This window comes from Fusarium poae, chromosome 1, assembly GCF_019609905.1.
Source record: "Fusarium poae strain DAOMC 252244 chromosome 1, whole genome shotgun sequence".
NCBI classification, from domain to species: domain Eukaryota; kingdom Fungi; phylum Ascomycota; class Sordariomycetes; order Hypocreales; family Nectriaceae; genus Fusarium; species Fusarium poae.
The window spans coordinates 3,492,890-3,508,788 of record NC_058399.1 but is presented as its reverse complement, the minus strand read 5'-3'; the positions used below and the strand labels follow the sequence as shown (position 1 = coordinate 3,508,788).

The window sequence follows — 15,899 nt, the reverse complement described above, 5'->3', positions numbered from 1 at the left end:
TCATATGTATCATTATTCCTGGACTGGTCTCTCTTCCACATTGGCGATGGCACTCTGCAAAGCACTCGTCAAGTCCACATGGAATAGAGGCTTGTTCTGACCGTGAACGACAGCACCTCTCCGCCTCTGCTTCTCCAACTCGCCGGGTGACATGGATCCATAAGACCGTACGGAAGGCATTCCTCCCACCAGAGGTTCTTCTTCTGCTATATTAGGATCTCTGGGTGAAATACCACGGGATTTCGTCTCTTCAGATAGTGCTGAGTCTCTGTCCCCGATCTCTGCCACGCTAAAGATAGACTTCCATCTGTGTTGTAATCCATCCTCTCCATCTCCAGGCCTGCAAGGCACTCCAAACCCTGCTGCTATGAGAGCCCGCTTGGTCCAGCGGTTGTTTATGCAGGCAAAATGCCAGTCGACACCATCCGGAGAGGCGTATGAATCAAGTTGGTTTCGTATATCAATGAGCCGCTGTATCGAGGTGATATCAACGTTGTTTACAGAACTGAAATCCATGACCACTGCTTTCAATGTCGGAAAGGCCGAGTCCGCGTCAACATGCACGGGTCGTTTTGCCGATTTCCTCGGCCCTGGATTATTCCACGGTCTATCTCCTGGTCGTTCAAACGCTTCTGGACTGCTCCGCTGAGTGTTGGACTGGATGAAATCTACGAGATAGTCCAGGGAAGAATTGGCATTTGGGTAGTTGAATCCTTCAGAGAATCTGTAGATAAATATTCCAGGATATGGGTGGCCGACTTCGACTTCAGGGTTCGAGCCATCGTCATGGTCGAGTGGAAGAAACACGTTTCGTGCCGAGATGTCCAAATTCTCTGCCGTCCCAAATCTTCCGACCACTTTGCGATGATGGTCACCAATAACATGATCCCCGATAACCGAGTGAACCTTGACTTTGCCCATGAATCGACCGTGAGCCTTGAGAATTCGATACAGGAACACAGCACCTGAGAACACAACTGTGGCATACAGTCCAGCCTCGATGTGCGCAAAGATGCTGACGATCACTCCGGTAAAGAAAATGAAGACTTCAATCGGCGAGACTCTCCAGAATTGATAAATCGTATTTGGAGGCGTGACGAGATCTCCAACAGCATGGATTATAACAGCCGCAAGAGCAGCACTAGGGATGTAAAAGAAGACGGCCGTTAATAAGTATGTTGCAAGAAGGACGACAAGTCCAGTTATTATACCAGCAGCTGGTGTTCGCACGCCAGCTTTCGACTGAATAGCCGTGCGACTGAAAGATCCCGTAGATGGGAATGCTCCAAGAAAGGGTCCAACGAGATTGGTCATTCCAATAGCAACCATTTCCTGCGAAGGGTCGATTGTGTAGTTATTGACTCGTCCGAATGATTTGGAGATGGCGATGTGCTCGACGAGTAAGACGATAACGGTTGCTGGTAAGTAAGGACTAAAACCTGAGACAAGATCTGGTGTTATTTGGGGCATTCCGATATTCTGGAAGCCTTTGGTTTTGTCAGTTTGTTGTCAGACTAGTAGCACATGGTGATGGTTTACCTTTTGGTACAGCTCCTAGGATCTTGAAGAGGGGATCATCCCGCCTGTGCTTATTCAGAGCCCAGCTGATAGTTGTATACATTATTATAACAAACACTGTTCGCATTGTGTTGGTGAAAAACAAAAATCTCTTGTGCTTGGGGTATCGTTCCGCAGTGAAGGGGAAGCCCTGACGAAAGATGTACAGAATAGTCAGAGCAGACAACCCGACGATAGCATCACGGTTTGCCTCTCCCAGATGCTCGATGGTGTTTTTGAAGACTTTGTATGGTGAATCACGAGTTGAGAAGCCTGAAAGACCAAGTAGCGCCGGTAGTTGGCCAACACAAATTGTAATAGCAGAGCCGGTCATGAAGGCTGAGAGCGAGGTAATGGAGATGAGATCCACGATCCATCCGCACCTAAGAAGCCCAATGAGAAGAACGACAAATCCAGCAGATATAGATAAGGCCGAAGCAATTACATGAGCTGGTATTTCTTGCCCAGAATTCTGAATGTCATGAATAACGTTGCCCACGACGGTGGAAAGGACGGCAACGGGACCAATCGAGATATCCTTGGATGTTCCAAATACCCAGTAGATCAAAGCCCCTATGAAAGACGAGTAGAGACCAAACTGAGGTTCCAGGTTGGCGAGCATAGCATAAGCCATTCCTTGTGGAACCACGACTGCACCGATAGTAATACCAGCAACCAGGTCACCTGCAAACCATTGCAGATTGTAGTGGCTTATCCAATTCGAGAAGGGGAATAATGAAGCTCCATATGTAATGAGATCTTCTTTTGATGGGATTTGTTCTTTGACCCATTCTGCCGACGTGGGCTCCGTCTCGTAGAAGTAGCCGCCATTCTGTGATGAGAGAACTGAATGGTTACTCATTTGAGCGTATTGGTCTCGCTTTTTACCTTCGAGTTTGATACCGAGAAGTTTGGCCAGGCCATGACCCAGACTATCCTGGCCTGTCATTATAGGTATTGACGTGTCTGTTTCCGTTCGTGTTTTATTCAAGTTGTGTAGGTATGTAGAACCCAAAGACAAACAGGTCAGGCTCTCAGGTTCTCGTCAAGTCAGGATGTTGTTTATTTCAGTCGGAACATGGCATATATCTTCTTTGGTGAATGTGAGTAGCTGAGAGCCTTGAATGAACTCTACTGAGTTGACATTGTCAGGTCATGCATTACCCACGTGTTTCGATATAGTTCGTATTCAGCTTATTTGGTATTGTAGCTGTAGGCTGGGCTGGCTGATAGTGCAGATGCAGAAGTGGTGTCCAACTATATGGTCTAGAATCTCAGGTCAGGTCAGGTCAGGTCGATGACGAATATCGTGGGGTTCAAGGCGACATTAGATGATGCAGGATGTAATTGTAAGAAGCTGAGAACTAAATATTATTTATTCATGATGTTTAGTAGAGAAATCTGGGGTTATAAGCTAGAAAATCAGGACTGTCGGCAATCAGGGTTCATGTATGAATGATAGGCTACAGAAGGTCAGGCCGGAACGCCGTAAGCTTCTCTTGATAAAATTCTCCATCTTTTTCAGCCCATGGAACAAAAGTTGCGCAGCCTTGACCAGCTTATGAGTGCCCAGAATGATATAGAAATGGATGCATTGTGTTTGGCATGACCGATGTCGCAATCGCCACTTTACCTATCATGGTAGTAGTCTAGTAGTGTAACGGCCTTTAGTAAACCACATGGTCTATCATTAAATAATCCTTGATACACTAAAGAGCCACGAGGATCGAGATGGAAGCAGATAAGCGATGGGTGACTATTTGAGGGGTATTCTTATGTTAAACGTCAATAAGATATTATGTTAGTCCTAGGATCTTGGCAAACTGAGAGATGCTGACATTTCCTTGAGTACCAAGGTATTCACGTTACATCTACCTACTAAGGTAGGTACCTTGTAGTCAACAAGGTAGTAGGTAACAAGTTACATGCACCTATGGTGATTACAACATTCTAGAGATACAACTCACTTGCTTGCCTAGGTACTTATGATAGAATATCTTGCCATTCAATATTATCTATTGTTCTTACGGACTATTAAAGGAAAGATCTCGCTAAAACGCACGTAAAGTCGACGGATCGGCCCAGCCAGCCCCCGATCTCAAAATAGCATACAGCCAACCTCTCAAATTACGTGCATTCCTCCTCCATGGATAAAGAATAATAGCAACAACGTCGAAAGCATAGAAATGGAGACATATGACGAAACACCAAGAGATGGTATATCGAAAATCGTTGTAACTCTTGAGCCATTGTAATTGATATCATCACTATCAATAATTAAGAATATTACACACAAGTTTAATTGAAAACGCGAAACAAACACGATTCATCAATTTATCCCGCCAGCGACATCTCCTCTCTCTCTCCCTTCCTCCCTTTCCAAGCCTTTTAATCAACCTCCAGCCTCCCCACTAATGGAAAACCAAATTGCATCTTGATCGCTTTCTTAACGGCATCAGCCCTAGCAATACTAAGGCTATATTCTTCAACCTCGCTAATTATTCTCTTTGAGTCTTTTGTATAATACAGATACCTCCCTCCCTCCCTTTGTCTCCTTATGCTTCTCCTGCCAGTTCAGCGATAACCTCAAAAAACACCACAACCATGTCGGAGCCATCATCAAACTCCAACCTCAATGCCAGCTTCAAAGCGTCAACGCCCTCGCTTCCTGCCCCCGTAACGACAACACAACTCCAACCCCCTCCATCGCCGCGCACTCATCGCGCCCTTCGTCGTCTTCAATCCGCACATACTCTCGGCGCCCGCGCCCGCGAACAGGCCACGCCCTCCCTCATTTCTCAGCAGCGACAGCGCGATGACCATCGCACAACCAACTCCAATGGCCCTACCTCGCCTGCAAAGCCCTCGCCAGCGCCTCCTCCTCTTTCGAATCAAAACGCTCATCGCTCACCCCAGAGAGGTCGTGCCAACAGCGATGCCACTCCACCCCTCGTCCACCAGATGAATGTCGTTACAGCCAGCAAACGTGCCGGGAGTAAGAAGCCCGTCTTTTCGCATGGCCATTTGCCGTTACATCAGATTATACGCGAGGGACCGACTGATGGTGATTTCTTGGGCGCTTTGGAGAGTGCGCGCTGGAAGGTTATTGACGAAGGTGTCAAGAGTGCTGAAGATGGCATGGTAAGACCAATCGTCACTCCCAATTGGTACTTCAAACTAACATGCTGTAGTCAACTTTGAGAATATACGTCTGGCTTGTCCTCCTCGATGCCCCTATCCTATCAACCGACGATTATCTCGCCCTCATCCATCGAGGCGCTTCTCCAGCCTACTCCAAGATCCGCAACGACACATTTCGCACTCTTACGACCGATCCTCTCTTCCGGCGCCGTGTTAGCGAGGCCAGTCTTATTCGACTCCTCAACGCAATCGCATGGAAGCTCCACGATACCCGCGAGGAAACCCGCCAGAGCCGTCCTACCAGCAGCCGCGCTTCACTTCCAGGAGGTAGCAGCATCTCGGGCCGTTCCCACTCAAACGCAAGCACATCCTCTCCTACAGCCCGTAACCGAGCTCGTGCCTTGACGCTTACGACCGAAGGCTCTGAATCTGGCGCTGGCGCTACAAGACTGGAGCCCGGCACGTACGTCCAGGGCATGAACGTCTTGGCAGCTCCTTTCCTCTATGCAGCTCGCAGTGAGGCAGAAGCTTTTGTGGCTTTCCATTCATTGTTAACGCGCGAGTGTCCCGGCTATATCCGTGGTGCTATGGATGGCGTCCATCGAGGTCTCGCTCTGGTAGATAAAGTACTTGCCATTGTAGACCCTAAGCTGAGCATGTATCTCACTGCAAAAGGGCTGTCGGCCGAGATCTACGCTTTCCCCTCTGTCCTGACGTTATGCGCCTGTACACCACCTCTACCCGAAGTCCTGCGATTATGGGACTTTTTGTTTGCCTATGGGCCGCATCTCAACATTGTCTGCATCGTGGCACAACTCACGATTATGCGATCGCAGATTTTGCAATCTCCCAGGTAAGAACTAAACTCGAGTATTGGATTCCAACAATCACTAACATTTACCAGCCCGAACAAAGTCTTGAGATCATTCCCTCAACTAAATGCGGATCTCGTCAAATCCGTCACTATTGGTATTATCAAGAAGATTCCAGATGATGTTTATGCCGAGATCGTGTCTCACGCTCTCTAATCCAGGCTGGCTTTATCGTACTTCCAGGCCACAGATAAAGCTGTGAGTCCTAGGATGATAGTGATTCGAGGCACAGCATGCGCAGGGGTCTTGTCAATTGCGACCTCATCTGACGTGCATACCACCTCGCGAATCGGAACTTAATCTCGAGCTGATTTTCTTGCACAACAGCTCTAAAAGCATGAAGGGTTCTGCAGTAGAAGGGGACCTTTTTGGATACCGCCACTGCACCGTGCATTTGTCACAGACGGCAAAAGCTTTCTTTCTCTTTTTGTTTATGGTTAATGATCAAATGCGTTATGATTGGAGGAACACGAATAATGAAAAGGTTCACAACGGGTAACAGGGCCGTTATAAAAGCAAAGATGCTCCGGATGGATGAATTAATGAATGAATATACGACTGCTTGGTTTATCTATTATCTATTTACATGTGAATCGAATTGGAGCGAAACGTGGTTCTGGTCTGCTGCCTATTGTACGCCTGTCATGTTTTATTTTAGGCTTCAACACTCTATTAATTGAACACAACGCCGGCTTACTATGCTTATACTTATTCGTCTGACAGCACAGGACTTCTACTACCCAAAAGGGAAGTTGAAGCGCAACTTTCGTTTATCATCACTCAGTTATGATCGTCAATCGTGGATGCTCGTCAACATGGGCGTGTAACGTGGCAGATGGGCGTGCTGTTCTGGCTCTTCTCCCATTTTGCGTCACCGCTTGGAGAAAAATATCAAGATCGCTTGCGTCCGTAATACACAACGGTTACTGGGTCAAGTATTGTCATGTGGGCGGCGCTGCAATCAGTTCTTGTGATCATGTTTTGAGACTTTGAGCACGGGGTTCATACGTCGAGCCAAATTTGGCCAAACATGGTAAAACCAACCAACTGTGCGATGCCTTCAAATATCTTGAGAAGACTCAACTGAGACGTGGTTCTTTTAACAAATGCCATTCCATGGTTTAACCCTTTAGTAGGAAGGGCAGCCACCTTCCGCTCGGTGGAAAGCATTGGCAAAGAAGGCTTGCATGGCCGTGTAGTGGAACAAGATACCTCCAAGAACAGCAGCATGCCATAGGTTGTGGCTCCCACCAATGTAATCAAAGCAACCAGGATACCATCGTTCAGGGATCTTGCTAGCGTAAACAAAGGCACCTGAGAGATAGACGAGCATCGACTTGGAGATGGGCGAGTAGAAGTCGTAAACAAAATCGAGACCGTGAGTCCATCCGAGCTGCACCATGGGAAGGAATCCAGTCAAAGCAAGGCCAACGTAGAAGGCGACACGAACCCATGCCATATCGGCACCATTAAACCGAGGATGCCAAGGGAGAATGACGCCACCAATTCCAAGGAACGCCGTCAAGCCCATGTAGATATAACGGCTAAGAGGGTCGCAATAAAAGGCCGTGTATTCGGTTGTCATGATTGAAGCGGCGATCAAAAGAGAAATGCCGGTATAATCAACACATGCGAAAATTGAAATAGCATCCACATCTGCGACAGCGTTCATGGTGTGCCAGATTGTCGAGCAGACAAGTGTCAAGCAAGCCATAACGAAAAAGACACCGGCGACAAACACATCGGACTTGCTGCTGAGTGTAAAGTTGACAGTGTTAGGATAAAAGTAGAGCGCAATTGCAAGAACCAATACAAGACCAAGCGCATGAGACCAAATATTGAACAGTTCGTTGGAAGGGGTGAAGGCTGAACGAATACAGTCGAGTTTGGACTCGGTGAAGCGATAGCCCTTGTGGATGTGGGGATTGTTCCGCCAAGGAGAGGGGAGGTCGTCATAAGAAATAAGACGCCCTTCCTTGGCCAAGACGATGGCCTGTTGAATGTGTTCCTCGAGAGAGTAAGCGGCTTGTATGGCGCGCTCAATGCCCTCGTTTGCGACTCGACGACCCTCGTCCATAAAGGCTTCAGCGGCATTGGCGGCGTTTGCGAAACCTTGCTCGCGCAACTTGTAGGCGCGGGTCTCAAAGTCAGAAAGCATATTCTCGAGCAAGTCGACGCCCATGTGAGCCTTTTCGTTCAATGACTCGGCGGCTTCCAGAGTCTCTTTGTACCTTGTCTCGAGAGTGTCGACCATGATGTGTAGACGGCGCCGTCCGGCACCGAGGACTTCTTCGGAAGCATGGGAGCATCTTGAGCGAACAGCCTGGAGGGTGGAAAAGGTGCGCGATATGCTCGAGTCTTTGCTGAGGTCAACATAGTTCTCGATAAAGTCGAGGCGGCGCTCAAGCTCCGAAAGGAACAGGTCGACTTTGAGAAGAAGACCCTCTTCGCCATCCATGATATGGCCGACAATGGATCGTCTCCTAGGTATGAAGAAAGAGTGTCGTCGCTTTCGGGGTTCGGCGTCAGGTCGAATGTCGGAACCAGAGGTGGTCGCTATATTATCACTATCACGAGCCTTGTACGCACAGGCCGTAGTGATGGCGGTAGTAACGTCGGACATGGCGACGGCTTAACAACTTTATCAAAAATGTTATGGTGGTTATGCCGCGACAACTGAGCCAGGTAAGGAACAGTACAGCAAATAGTAAGCTGGCAAGCGTTGTAACGCTGCAACTGTAGTGGCGACGAGTCAGATTGGATGCATCAAGTGATGCTGTTAATCGGTTGGTCAAGTTGGCTGGACAGTATTCACACGCAGCTTGCCTGGCTTGAGGCTTTGTCGACACCACGAGCGATGAATGAGGAGTGCAATTGGTTGTGATTCAATCAGTGAGAAGTCTCGGGACGAGGGACAAGTTGGGTGAAGTAGGTATGGAAGGAACCCCTGCGGTTAACTGCGACGCGGGGATAGCGATAGCCGAGTTTGGTTGGCGGAAATAGTCCTGTGTCGTTTTTTCTTCTCTTTCTGAGTTGGATAAGGATCTGCGAATAAGCCGGAAAGCCAAGCCTTGGTATAATGGAGAAATGGTATGATTATTGATGGGTTCAAAAAATTAAAAGGAGTGATATAGTAGAGTAGAATTGAAGTAAAGGAGGGAGAGAGGAATGGTTCAAATGAGAGAGGAACGAACAAGGCGCATGGCGGTTGAGCTGTTGAGGAAGTGACTTGGACCATCAAGAAGGAAGGGGAAAAAAGGAACTGGATTGATCCCAGCACCTGAAATGACGGTACCGGGGGCGGCCTTGGCGTCCCTTACTGAGTTACTTAAACGGACCGCCACTTGCAAAACAACTGCATCGTTCATTGGGCAGCGATTTAATAAGGCGAAGACACGATGTACTCTATAACAGAATACATTCCTTTGTCTTGATCACTCGTACATTTGCGAACTGGTGTGTTGGCAGCGAAAAGTGAATCCAGTTTGACATAAAGAAGCGCACTTGTTTCTATCAATTCGTGCCTTCCCTGACAAAACATGAACCAAAAGGATACAACTTGATGACTTTCACAAGATAACTCGGTAACAAGTTACAGCTCGCCACGGCCCGCTTGGCGATTTGGAGATGACGACTCGAGCCAATAAGGCATCAATCTTCAAAACGCCGCCGATGCACTCACGGACACTTGCAGCCAAGAGGTCTGTTCTGGTTGGTTCCTGTTCCTGAACTAAAAGGTACAAGAACCCGTCTTAAAGATGATGCGGATGATGGCAATAGATCATGGGAGAAGCAGTATCAGCTGACGTTTGATAGGCATCTCTGTAGTTTCACACTCATCTCCAGGCTGAGTGAGATATATCCTCTAGACTTGTCCGCAATATCTATCCGATGATCCCGGAGCAGAAAGGGGCCGAAGCGGGTTCATGCTTATTACATTTTGAATAATATGGGGTTTATGATGGAGCCAATCCATCTGCCGTTGTCAACATCAACCGCATAGTTTTACACATACATCCACTTTCATATACAACTATGAGGCTTGGAAGTTACCAAAGTCTTTCATGCCTGTTAGTTTGAAGGAATAGACTGACAGGCGTGATTCGCTATGAGAATGTCACCGCCTAGTGGGTAGCAGAAAAGTTAGCTTCCTAAGTCTTAGGGCTATAGAAATAAGTAGCCTGAAAACTATAGTCTAAAGAGCATAAAGTGACCTACTAATTTCGTCTCTTATGCTTTCAGCGGTCAATTTTTCTCATATCCTGAGGACCGCCTTGTTTACCCAGCAGACTAACGAACGCAGGGACTATATATGATCTATACGCTGATCTCAGGCGGTATACAGAGAGTGCAAAAATGGATGTCTGTCTCTGCATCTGCCCTTGGAGAGTCAAGCAAAGTGGAACGCACGAGTTGACAAGACGAGAACATATTATCAGTAACCGGTTATCCGTCGCATTAATGCCAGGCATCATGAATATTGCCTATGAGCATATAAATACCGATGACATGTCCATAAAAACTATACAAGACTGTTATGGACCATTAATTGAGTGCCTTTCTCCAAAGAGAATCAGAAACTATTACTTAGAGCTGAAAACCGACAGTGTGATAGGCTTATAACTTTCCATAGTAAGTGCATACCTTGGTATCTATCTTGATTAAAGCTGGTTTGATATGAGTGATGAGATTAAAGATGCGTCAACTAAACTTTTCCAAAAATGAACCTCATTCCCTTTTCGTATAAGCCATCATTCCAAAGTTCAAGCTGCTTATACTGCAATGTACAGTCAATGTTCGTTCTTCAGAGACTCTAGTGATGTATTAAGGCCCCACCTTTGTGCTCGCCCAATAATCATCCTTCCGGCAAGAACAAACAAACAGCCTCATCAACTCAGCTTCGCAACCACTTCATGTCGATCGCATCTACAACAGAGAAAAGTTTGTCAAATACTGCCCATCAATTCACCGATATCGCACGCGCGCAAAATCATGGCCATCGATAAAATTGTGACAGACCCGAGGCTCTGCGCTGTCCTGCAGATTGCCGACCAGGCACGCGATCAAGCCAGTGCCCTTATTAACCTTGGCGAACAAACATACAGCCACGGACCTGCATCGAACGAGGCGCAAGATGAGATATTCAAGCAACAAAGGCTCCTTTTCACCACTGTGGCCCATTTGAAAGGACTGCACCGAAATGCCTGCCTCCAAGCCCGCGAGACAAAGGCTCAGACAGCCGAGTCGCGTCAGGAAGTCGATCGCCTGCACCTCCAACTTCAGAACCTTTACTACGAGCAACGACACCTTCAGGGGGAGATCACTGCCTGTGATTCTTACGAGTAAGTCACGACACCTGGACTTGTTGCTACGGTACATGTCAACCAGAACGTCCACTGACATATTACAGCCACAAATACCAGCAATTGCCTCTGATTCCGGTAGAAGAGTTTCTAGCACAACACCCCGAGCATCAGGATGACGACGAGAACACCTTGATGGTGGCACGCATCGACCACGAACGAGCCGAGCGTGAAGGGCTTGAGCAACAACGGCAGGAGCTTCTCAAGCGAAAGCAGAAACTCATTGCAGATAACAAAAGGCGAAAGGATGACTTGGCCAACCTTGACAACGATCTCGAGAAGTTTATTGATGTCAGTATTTGTCACGAATTGTGTTGCATTGCTCTAACGTGCTTCCAGGCTGCCAAACCAATCCAGAAACTTTTCGAAAAGGCACCTTGATCGACAGTTTTTTTAATATTGACAAACACCCACTCACTTTTTTTTTCACTATTATGCCGAGTCGAGAACTCGACTCAGCTTGAAAATAGACATTAAAATTCAGGAGTCGACGCAAATTGACGTCGCGGCAGGATGATACAGCGGGAGTACGGCGTTTATGTTCACAAACGGGATTGAAACAAAGAGAGGATATTTTTCCTAGACAAATGGGCTCCGGAAGGTTTCCTTGGATACAAGATACCACTTGGAGAGGCACCAACAATCGGGTTGAACCGAGCATCCATTTTCATTTGGTGCCTGACTCACCACACAGACACAGTTCTTCTAATAGACCAGTCAACCTTTCTCTGCCAATCAATATTTCCGAGTCTCATAACCGTTGATTCACATTACTACAGTCGCAATTATACCTAACTCTACCTTCGTCGTATTAGAGCGGGTCTTTACGAAAATGCGAGATCCAATCACTTGTCCCCGTGGGTCAACGATAGCCAACATCATGGGCATCAACTAATACACTCGCCGAACGCCGCAAGATAACCATAAAAACCCAACAACCTCAGGGTGGGTTTGGCACGTCTGAGAGCGAGTTCTTGGCCAGTTATGGTGGCGCGTGTTAAAGTCCCGGCTTGTTATTGACGACCAAGTCCCTAGCTTGCAACACACATCCGAGCACCTCAAAGCTGAGCAAGCCGCGTGAACGACACATCTAGCCAGTCAGGTTTTACTGCCGTCAACGTTGCTACACAAACCAGAATGAAAATTGAAGCTCCTGACTTGGAAGCCTGTTGCTCGTGTCCCCTATTTTCTGGGATCGAAAATATCTTGACAACATCTCGACTAGCACCATCGACGACAAGGTTTAATTGAGTATTTTTACACCAGCGCTACTCAAAGCTCTCATTGCCGTGCTTGGTACGTCAATTTTATGATCAAGACTGGGGAAACACATCAGTAGCATACCATGACCAAGATTGAACCGCAAGAGCAATCACAGTAAATCAAATGCTGCATCACTACCTAATAAGGAGGGAGATCGTCTAAATCACTCCCCCTGGGTTTATTGTGCGGGTTATACGTCTGGTTGGTTGTTGAAGTAATTCCAGATCCAAATGTTACAATCTGCCTCTAGCGATAATCGACGAGATATTCTGGAGTTGTTCACTTGGCAAGCTTCTGAGCGCGAATTATTATTCAATCTCAAGAGTTGGTTAACAACTGAGACGGCTGATCACCAAAGATCCCATAATGCTGATCGCTCAGCTTTTTGGGGCTTCGAGTGATTTGGAAGAGGTCATGCAACTCTCAAGATGCGCGATCAAAGACGAAAGAAGCATTCGCTGCAGCATATCAGACACAAATCAGTACTAGCCACGGCGAGGAGCTTCAAGTACCATAAGCTCGTGCACTTGTATCATGGACATGCGAGATCTACAATATTTGTATCATGGGCATGTTCTCGATCGTGAGTGGTCAGAGCTCAATCTCGCGGACCTTGACTATCAAATTTGAGAGTCTATCTACCGCATCGTACCAGGGATTTCTACTGCAAGGACATTTTTGAGCTTCGAGAAGTCATCATTAGCTTGACACTCGGAAACACCTAAATATTCTCACCGCTTTCTGTCTCTCATACTTGAGATACCTAAAGCCAATATGGAATGGTTTCTTCAGAACTTGGGCCTCGAGGTAATGTTTGATTGCCAAGTTGGGCGATGACCAAGCCAACGTGTTTCTCAAGTGCCTGTCCCTTATACCCCATCGTTCACCAAATGGGTGTGGAGCCTGGAGAGATCATTATCTTGTTCCCATGGCCGAATCAGACCATGTACAACATGGCGCGTGCTGTACGGGTTGGTGAGCGTATCTTTAAAGGTATCATCTAATTTATGCACTGGGAATGGCCGATATTTCTATTCCCCACGTCTCTCTTTTTAAATCACCTGCAACTAATTGCTTTCTCGTTATCATAGACCATTTCTGTTTATGAAGCTCGGGTGGGTGGCACTTACACATGCAGATGTACGTCACCGGATTGTTTCTGTTCTCTCGTATATCCTCTGATCAGGCTTATTCTACGCCTAATTCCAGTTGAAATTGCCCTCGTCTTCTTATTTCACTCCTTGCCTATGGCGGGTTGTTTCTGTGTTGCTCAAACCCCTCAAGTCTCTTTTCACCCGTCTTTCGTGCCCATATTCGTTTGTCCACAGCGACCTCTCTGAGCATCATCAAACGCCATGTCGGTATTCACGTGTCTCGCGCAGCGCGCGGGAGGTTTGAGTATGATCGCCCTCAGTGCTCTCTGCTACTGGGTTGTCTCCCGGGACTCGTACCTCGAGCAGCAACAATACAGCCACGAACAGCCCGGTGGCCAAGTCGCATATCACTCTCCAATGTCGACAATAGGCGCAGGCTCTTGGACTTATGTCTTCGCATACTACTGCCTTTTTGTCCACATTCTCGTTTGCATCTTTCCTCTCCGCGCGTGCTGGACAATATGGAAACTCACGCAGTCTATGAAACGAGCGGCGCGTAGTGATTCGTTACTCGATTTGAAGAAACTTGCTTCACGTCGTGATTCATACGCTTCAGCTTCGAGTTCCGAAACTCTTATATCCAGTCGCATCAGCACTAGCTCCTCTACAGCCAGTGAAGCTGGCGATTGCGATCCCGAATTCTACACGGATGGTGTCCCCGGGGCCAACGACAACGTGGTTCATGTTATCATCATTCCAAACTATAAGGAAGAGGTTGACACACTGAGAGAAACACTCGACGTACTGGCATCTCATCCGCAAGCTCACTACTCCTACGATGTAAGTCCTTTTCGTTTGTGAGCTGGACTTAAGTTTTTAACATATTTGAAAGGTATATCTTGGTATGGAACAACGAGAGGACACCGCCGAGTCAAAAGCTCTCGGTCTGATTCAGGAATTTGTAAAAAAGTTCCGATCTATTGATTTTACTCTTCATCCGACAGATATCCCCGGGGAAGCTGCTGGCAAGGGAAGCAATATTGGATGGGTTGCTCGTAAATTGAGCGAGAAGTACCCAGCAACAACCAGGGGTAACATCATTGTTACTGGTATCGATGGTATTTCAGTCCCCTTTCCTGGTTTTTTTTGTCGTTCTCATATCTAATGCTATTTCTAGCCGACAGTCATCTTTCGTCGAATTACTTTACAATTCTGACAAATATGCACTTGTCGTACTCGGCAACAGCACTGACGACCGTTTATTCGGCTCCTATGATTTTTGATCGAAACGCGCATTCTGTCCCAGCTGTCGTTCGTGTTGCCGATATTTTATGGGGCGCTGCTGGAATGTCTGGCTTGTATCCTGGCTCTTCTATCGCACCACCTACCTCAGTTTACTCCCTTCCACTTAATCTTGTCGATCGAGTTGGCGGGTGGGATTGCGGCAGCGAAGCTATTGGTGAAGATCTGCACATGTATATCAAGTGCTTCTTCGCTCTCAACGGTAACCTGACGAGTCGGGTCATATACAGCCCTGTAAGCCAGAGCAACGTGACTGGTGGTGGCGGCCTTTGGAAAGATGCCCGAGCTCGTTACAAGCAGGCTCTCCGTCACATGTGGGGCGCTCTTGACACGGGTTTCGCTCTTTGTAAACTTGTTCAGCTATGGAAAGATCGGAAGCAAACCAGTCGAGCCTACCAGCCGCTTCATTACACACTCTCAGATACCAACAATGTCGCCATTCCCGAGACTTACATGAATGATGAGCAAAGTGGTCATCCTTACGTCGACAATGGGATATTTTCTAGTATTCAAAAGGATACTGTCGAGCAACCTCATTGGGAGCGCCTCTTCTACATGATGCATCGGCTTTTCGAAGCACATTTTCTCCCAGTCCACATGGCCATTCTGGTTGTTGCTTCGGCGCTGTATGTCAAGCTTACAGAAAACAACAATGACCCAAGGAACCTGGCTTGGATTTTTAGCTGGTGTAACGTTATCCGCATCTATGGTTTCTTCCAGATTGCAATATACGTGTCTTTATACGAGAGTTACCACCAGGCAGGAGTATCAAGTCGCGAGAGGGAAATGGTCAAAGCTGGTCTGGCTGATGGGATGGACTTTTCCAGGCGATCTCTTAAGAAAAACTGGCATGATTACCTTGCCATTCCGATTGTCGCTCCATTATATGGTACCATTCCTAGTGCGCAGGCTCTGATCTGCCAGCTTTGGGATCAGGATCTTGTTTATACCGTGAGCAAGAAGGTGACTAGGCGACAGACACCTGCCATCAAAGTGGACGATATGGCGTAAGATTTTAATGGGATGAGAAACCACTGAGTTACAAAATCATGGTGGATATACGGTCTATAATGGGCATGGGAATGGATGGCCACTATATGGGAATGTGGTGAATATATTATTAATAGTTTTAGCAGTTAATACTACCGGGTGATGGTACTGGTATATCGATACAAAACAATGCAAGAAAGTAGTACCTACATCTGTGTCCCTTAAGAATTGGTGTTTCAATCACATCCGGATCAGGTGGAGTCTTTTCGGCGCCGAACCACTTCGGATGTTAAGGTTGGGTTGACCAATGAGAAACA

The 15,899-nt window shown here is 47.1% G+C and overlaps 5 protein-coding genes across 5 annotated transcripts; 3 read left to right on the top strand and 2 right to left on the bottom strand.

The window, feature by feature from the left end:
• Positions 1-12: 12 nt before the first annotated feature.
• On the bottom strand, positions 13-2,506 carry FPOAC1_001153 (uncharacterized protein; the record flags this gene model as incomplete). The annotated part of the gene is made up of 2 exons (XM_044845759.1): positions 13-1,487; positions 1,540-2,506. 2 exons carry the CDS (start codon positions 2,504-2,506, stop codon positions 13-15), a joined length of 2,442 nt encoding a protein of 813 aa, XP_044711675.1.
• Positions 2,507-4,161: 1,655 nt separating this feature from the next.
• FPOAC1_001152 (uncharacterized protein) lies at positions 4,162-5,726 on the top strand (the record flags this gene model as incomplete). Its single annotated transcript, XM_044845758.1, has 3 exons — positions 4,162-4,698; positions 4,749-5,551; positions 5,603-5,726. The coding sequence occupies 3 exons, from the start codon at positions 4,162-4,164 to the stop codon at positions 5,724-5,726; spliced, it is 1,464 nt and encodes a 487-aa protein (XP_044711674.1).
• A 973-nt stretch (positions 5,727-6,699) lies between these two features.
• Positions 6,700-8,193, bottom strand: FPOAC1_001151 (uncharacterized protein; the record flags this gene model as incomplete). The annotated part of the gene is made up of 1 exon (XM_044845757.1): positions 6,700-8,193. One exon carries the CDS (start codon positions 8,191-8,193, stop codon positions 6,700-6,702), a length of 1,494 nt encoding a protein of 497 aa, XP_044711673.1.
• Positions 8,194-10,562: 2,369 nt separating this feature from the next.
• Positions 10,563-11,314, top strand: FPOAC1_001150 (uncharacterized protein; the record flags this gene model as incomplete). Its single annotated transcript, XM_044845756.1, has 3 exons — positions 10,563-10,912; positions 10,981-11,224; positions 11,273-11,314. 3 exons carry the CDS (start codon positions 10,563-10,565, stop codon positions 11,312-11,314), a joined length of 636 nt encoding a protein of 211 aa, XP_044711672.1.
• Positions 11,315-13,551: 2,237 nt separating this feature from the next.
• FPOAC1_001149 (uncharacterized protein) lies at positions 13,552-15,603 on the top strand (the record flags this gene model as incomplete). Its single annotated transcript, XM_044845755.1, has 3 exons — positions 13,552-14,130; positions 14,183-14,408; positions 14,468-15,603. 3 exons carry the CDS (start codon positions 13,552-13,554, stop codon positions 15,601-15,603), a joined length of 1,941 nt encoding a protein of 646 aa, XP_044711671.1.
• Between the last annotated feature and the right edge of the window lie 296 nt (positions 15,604-15,899).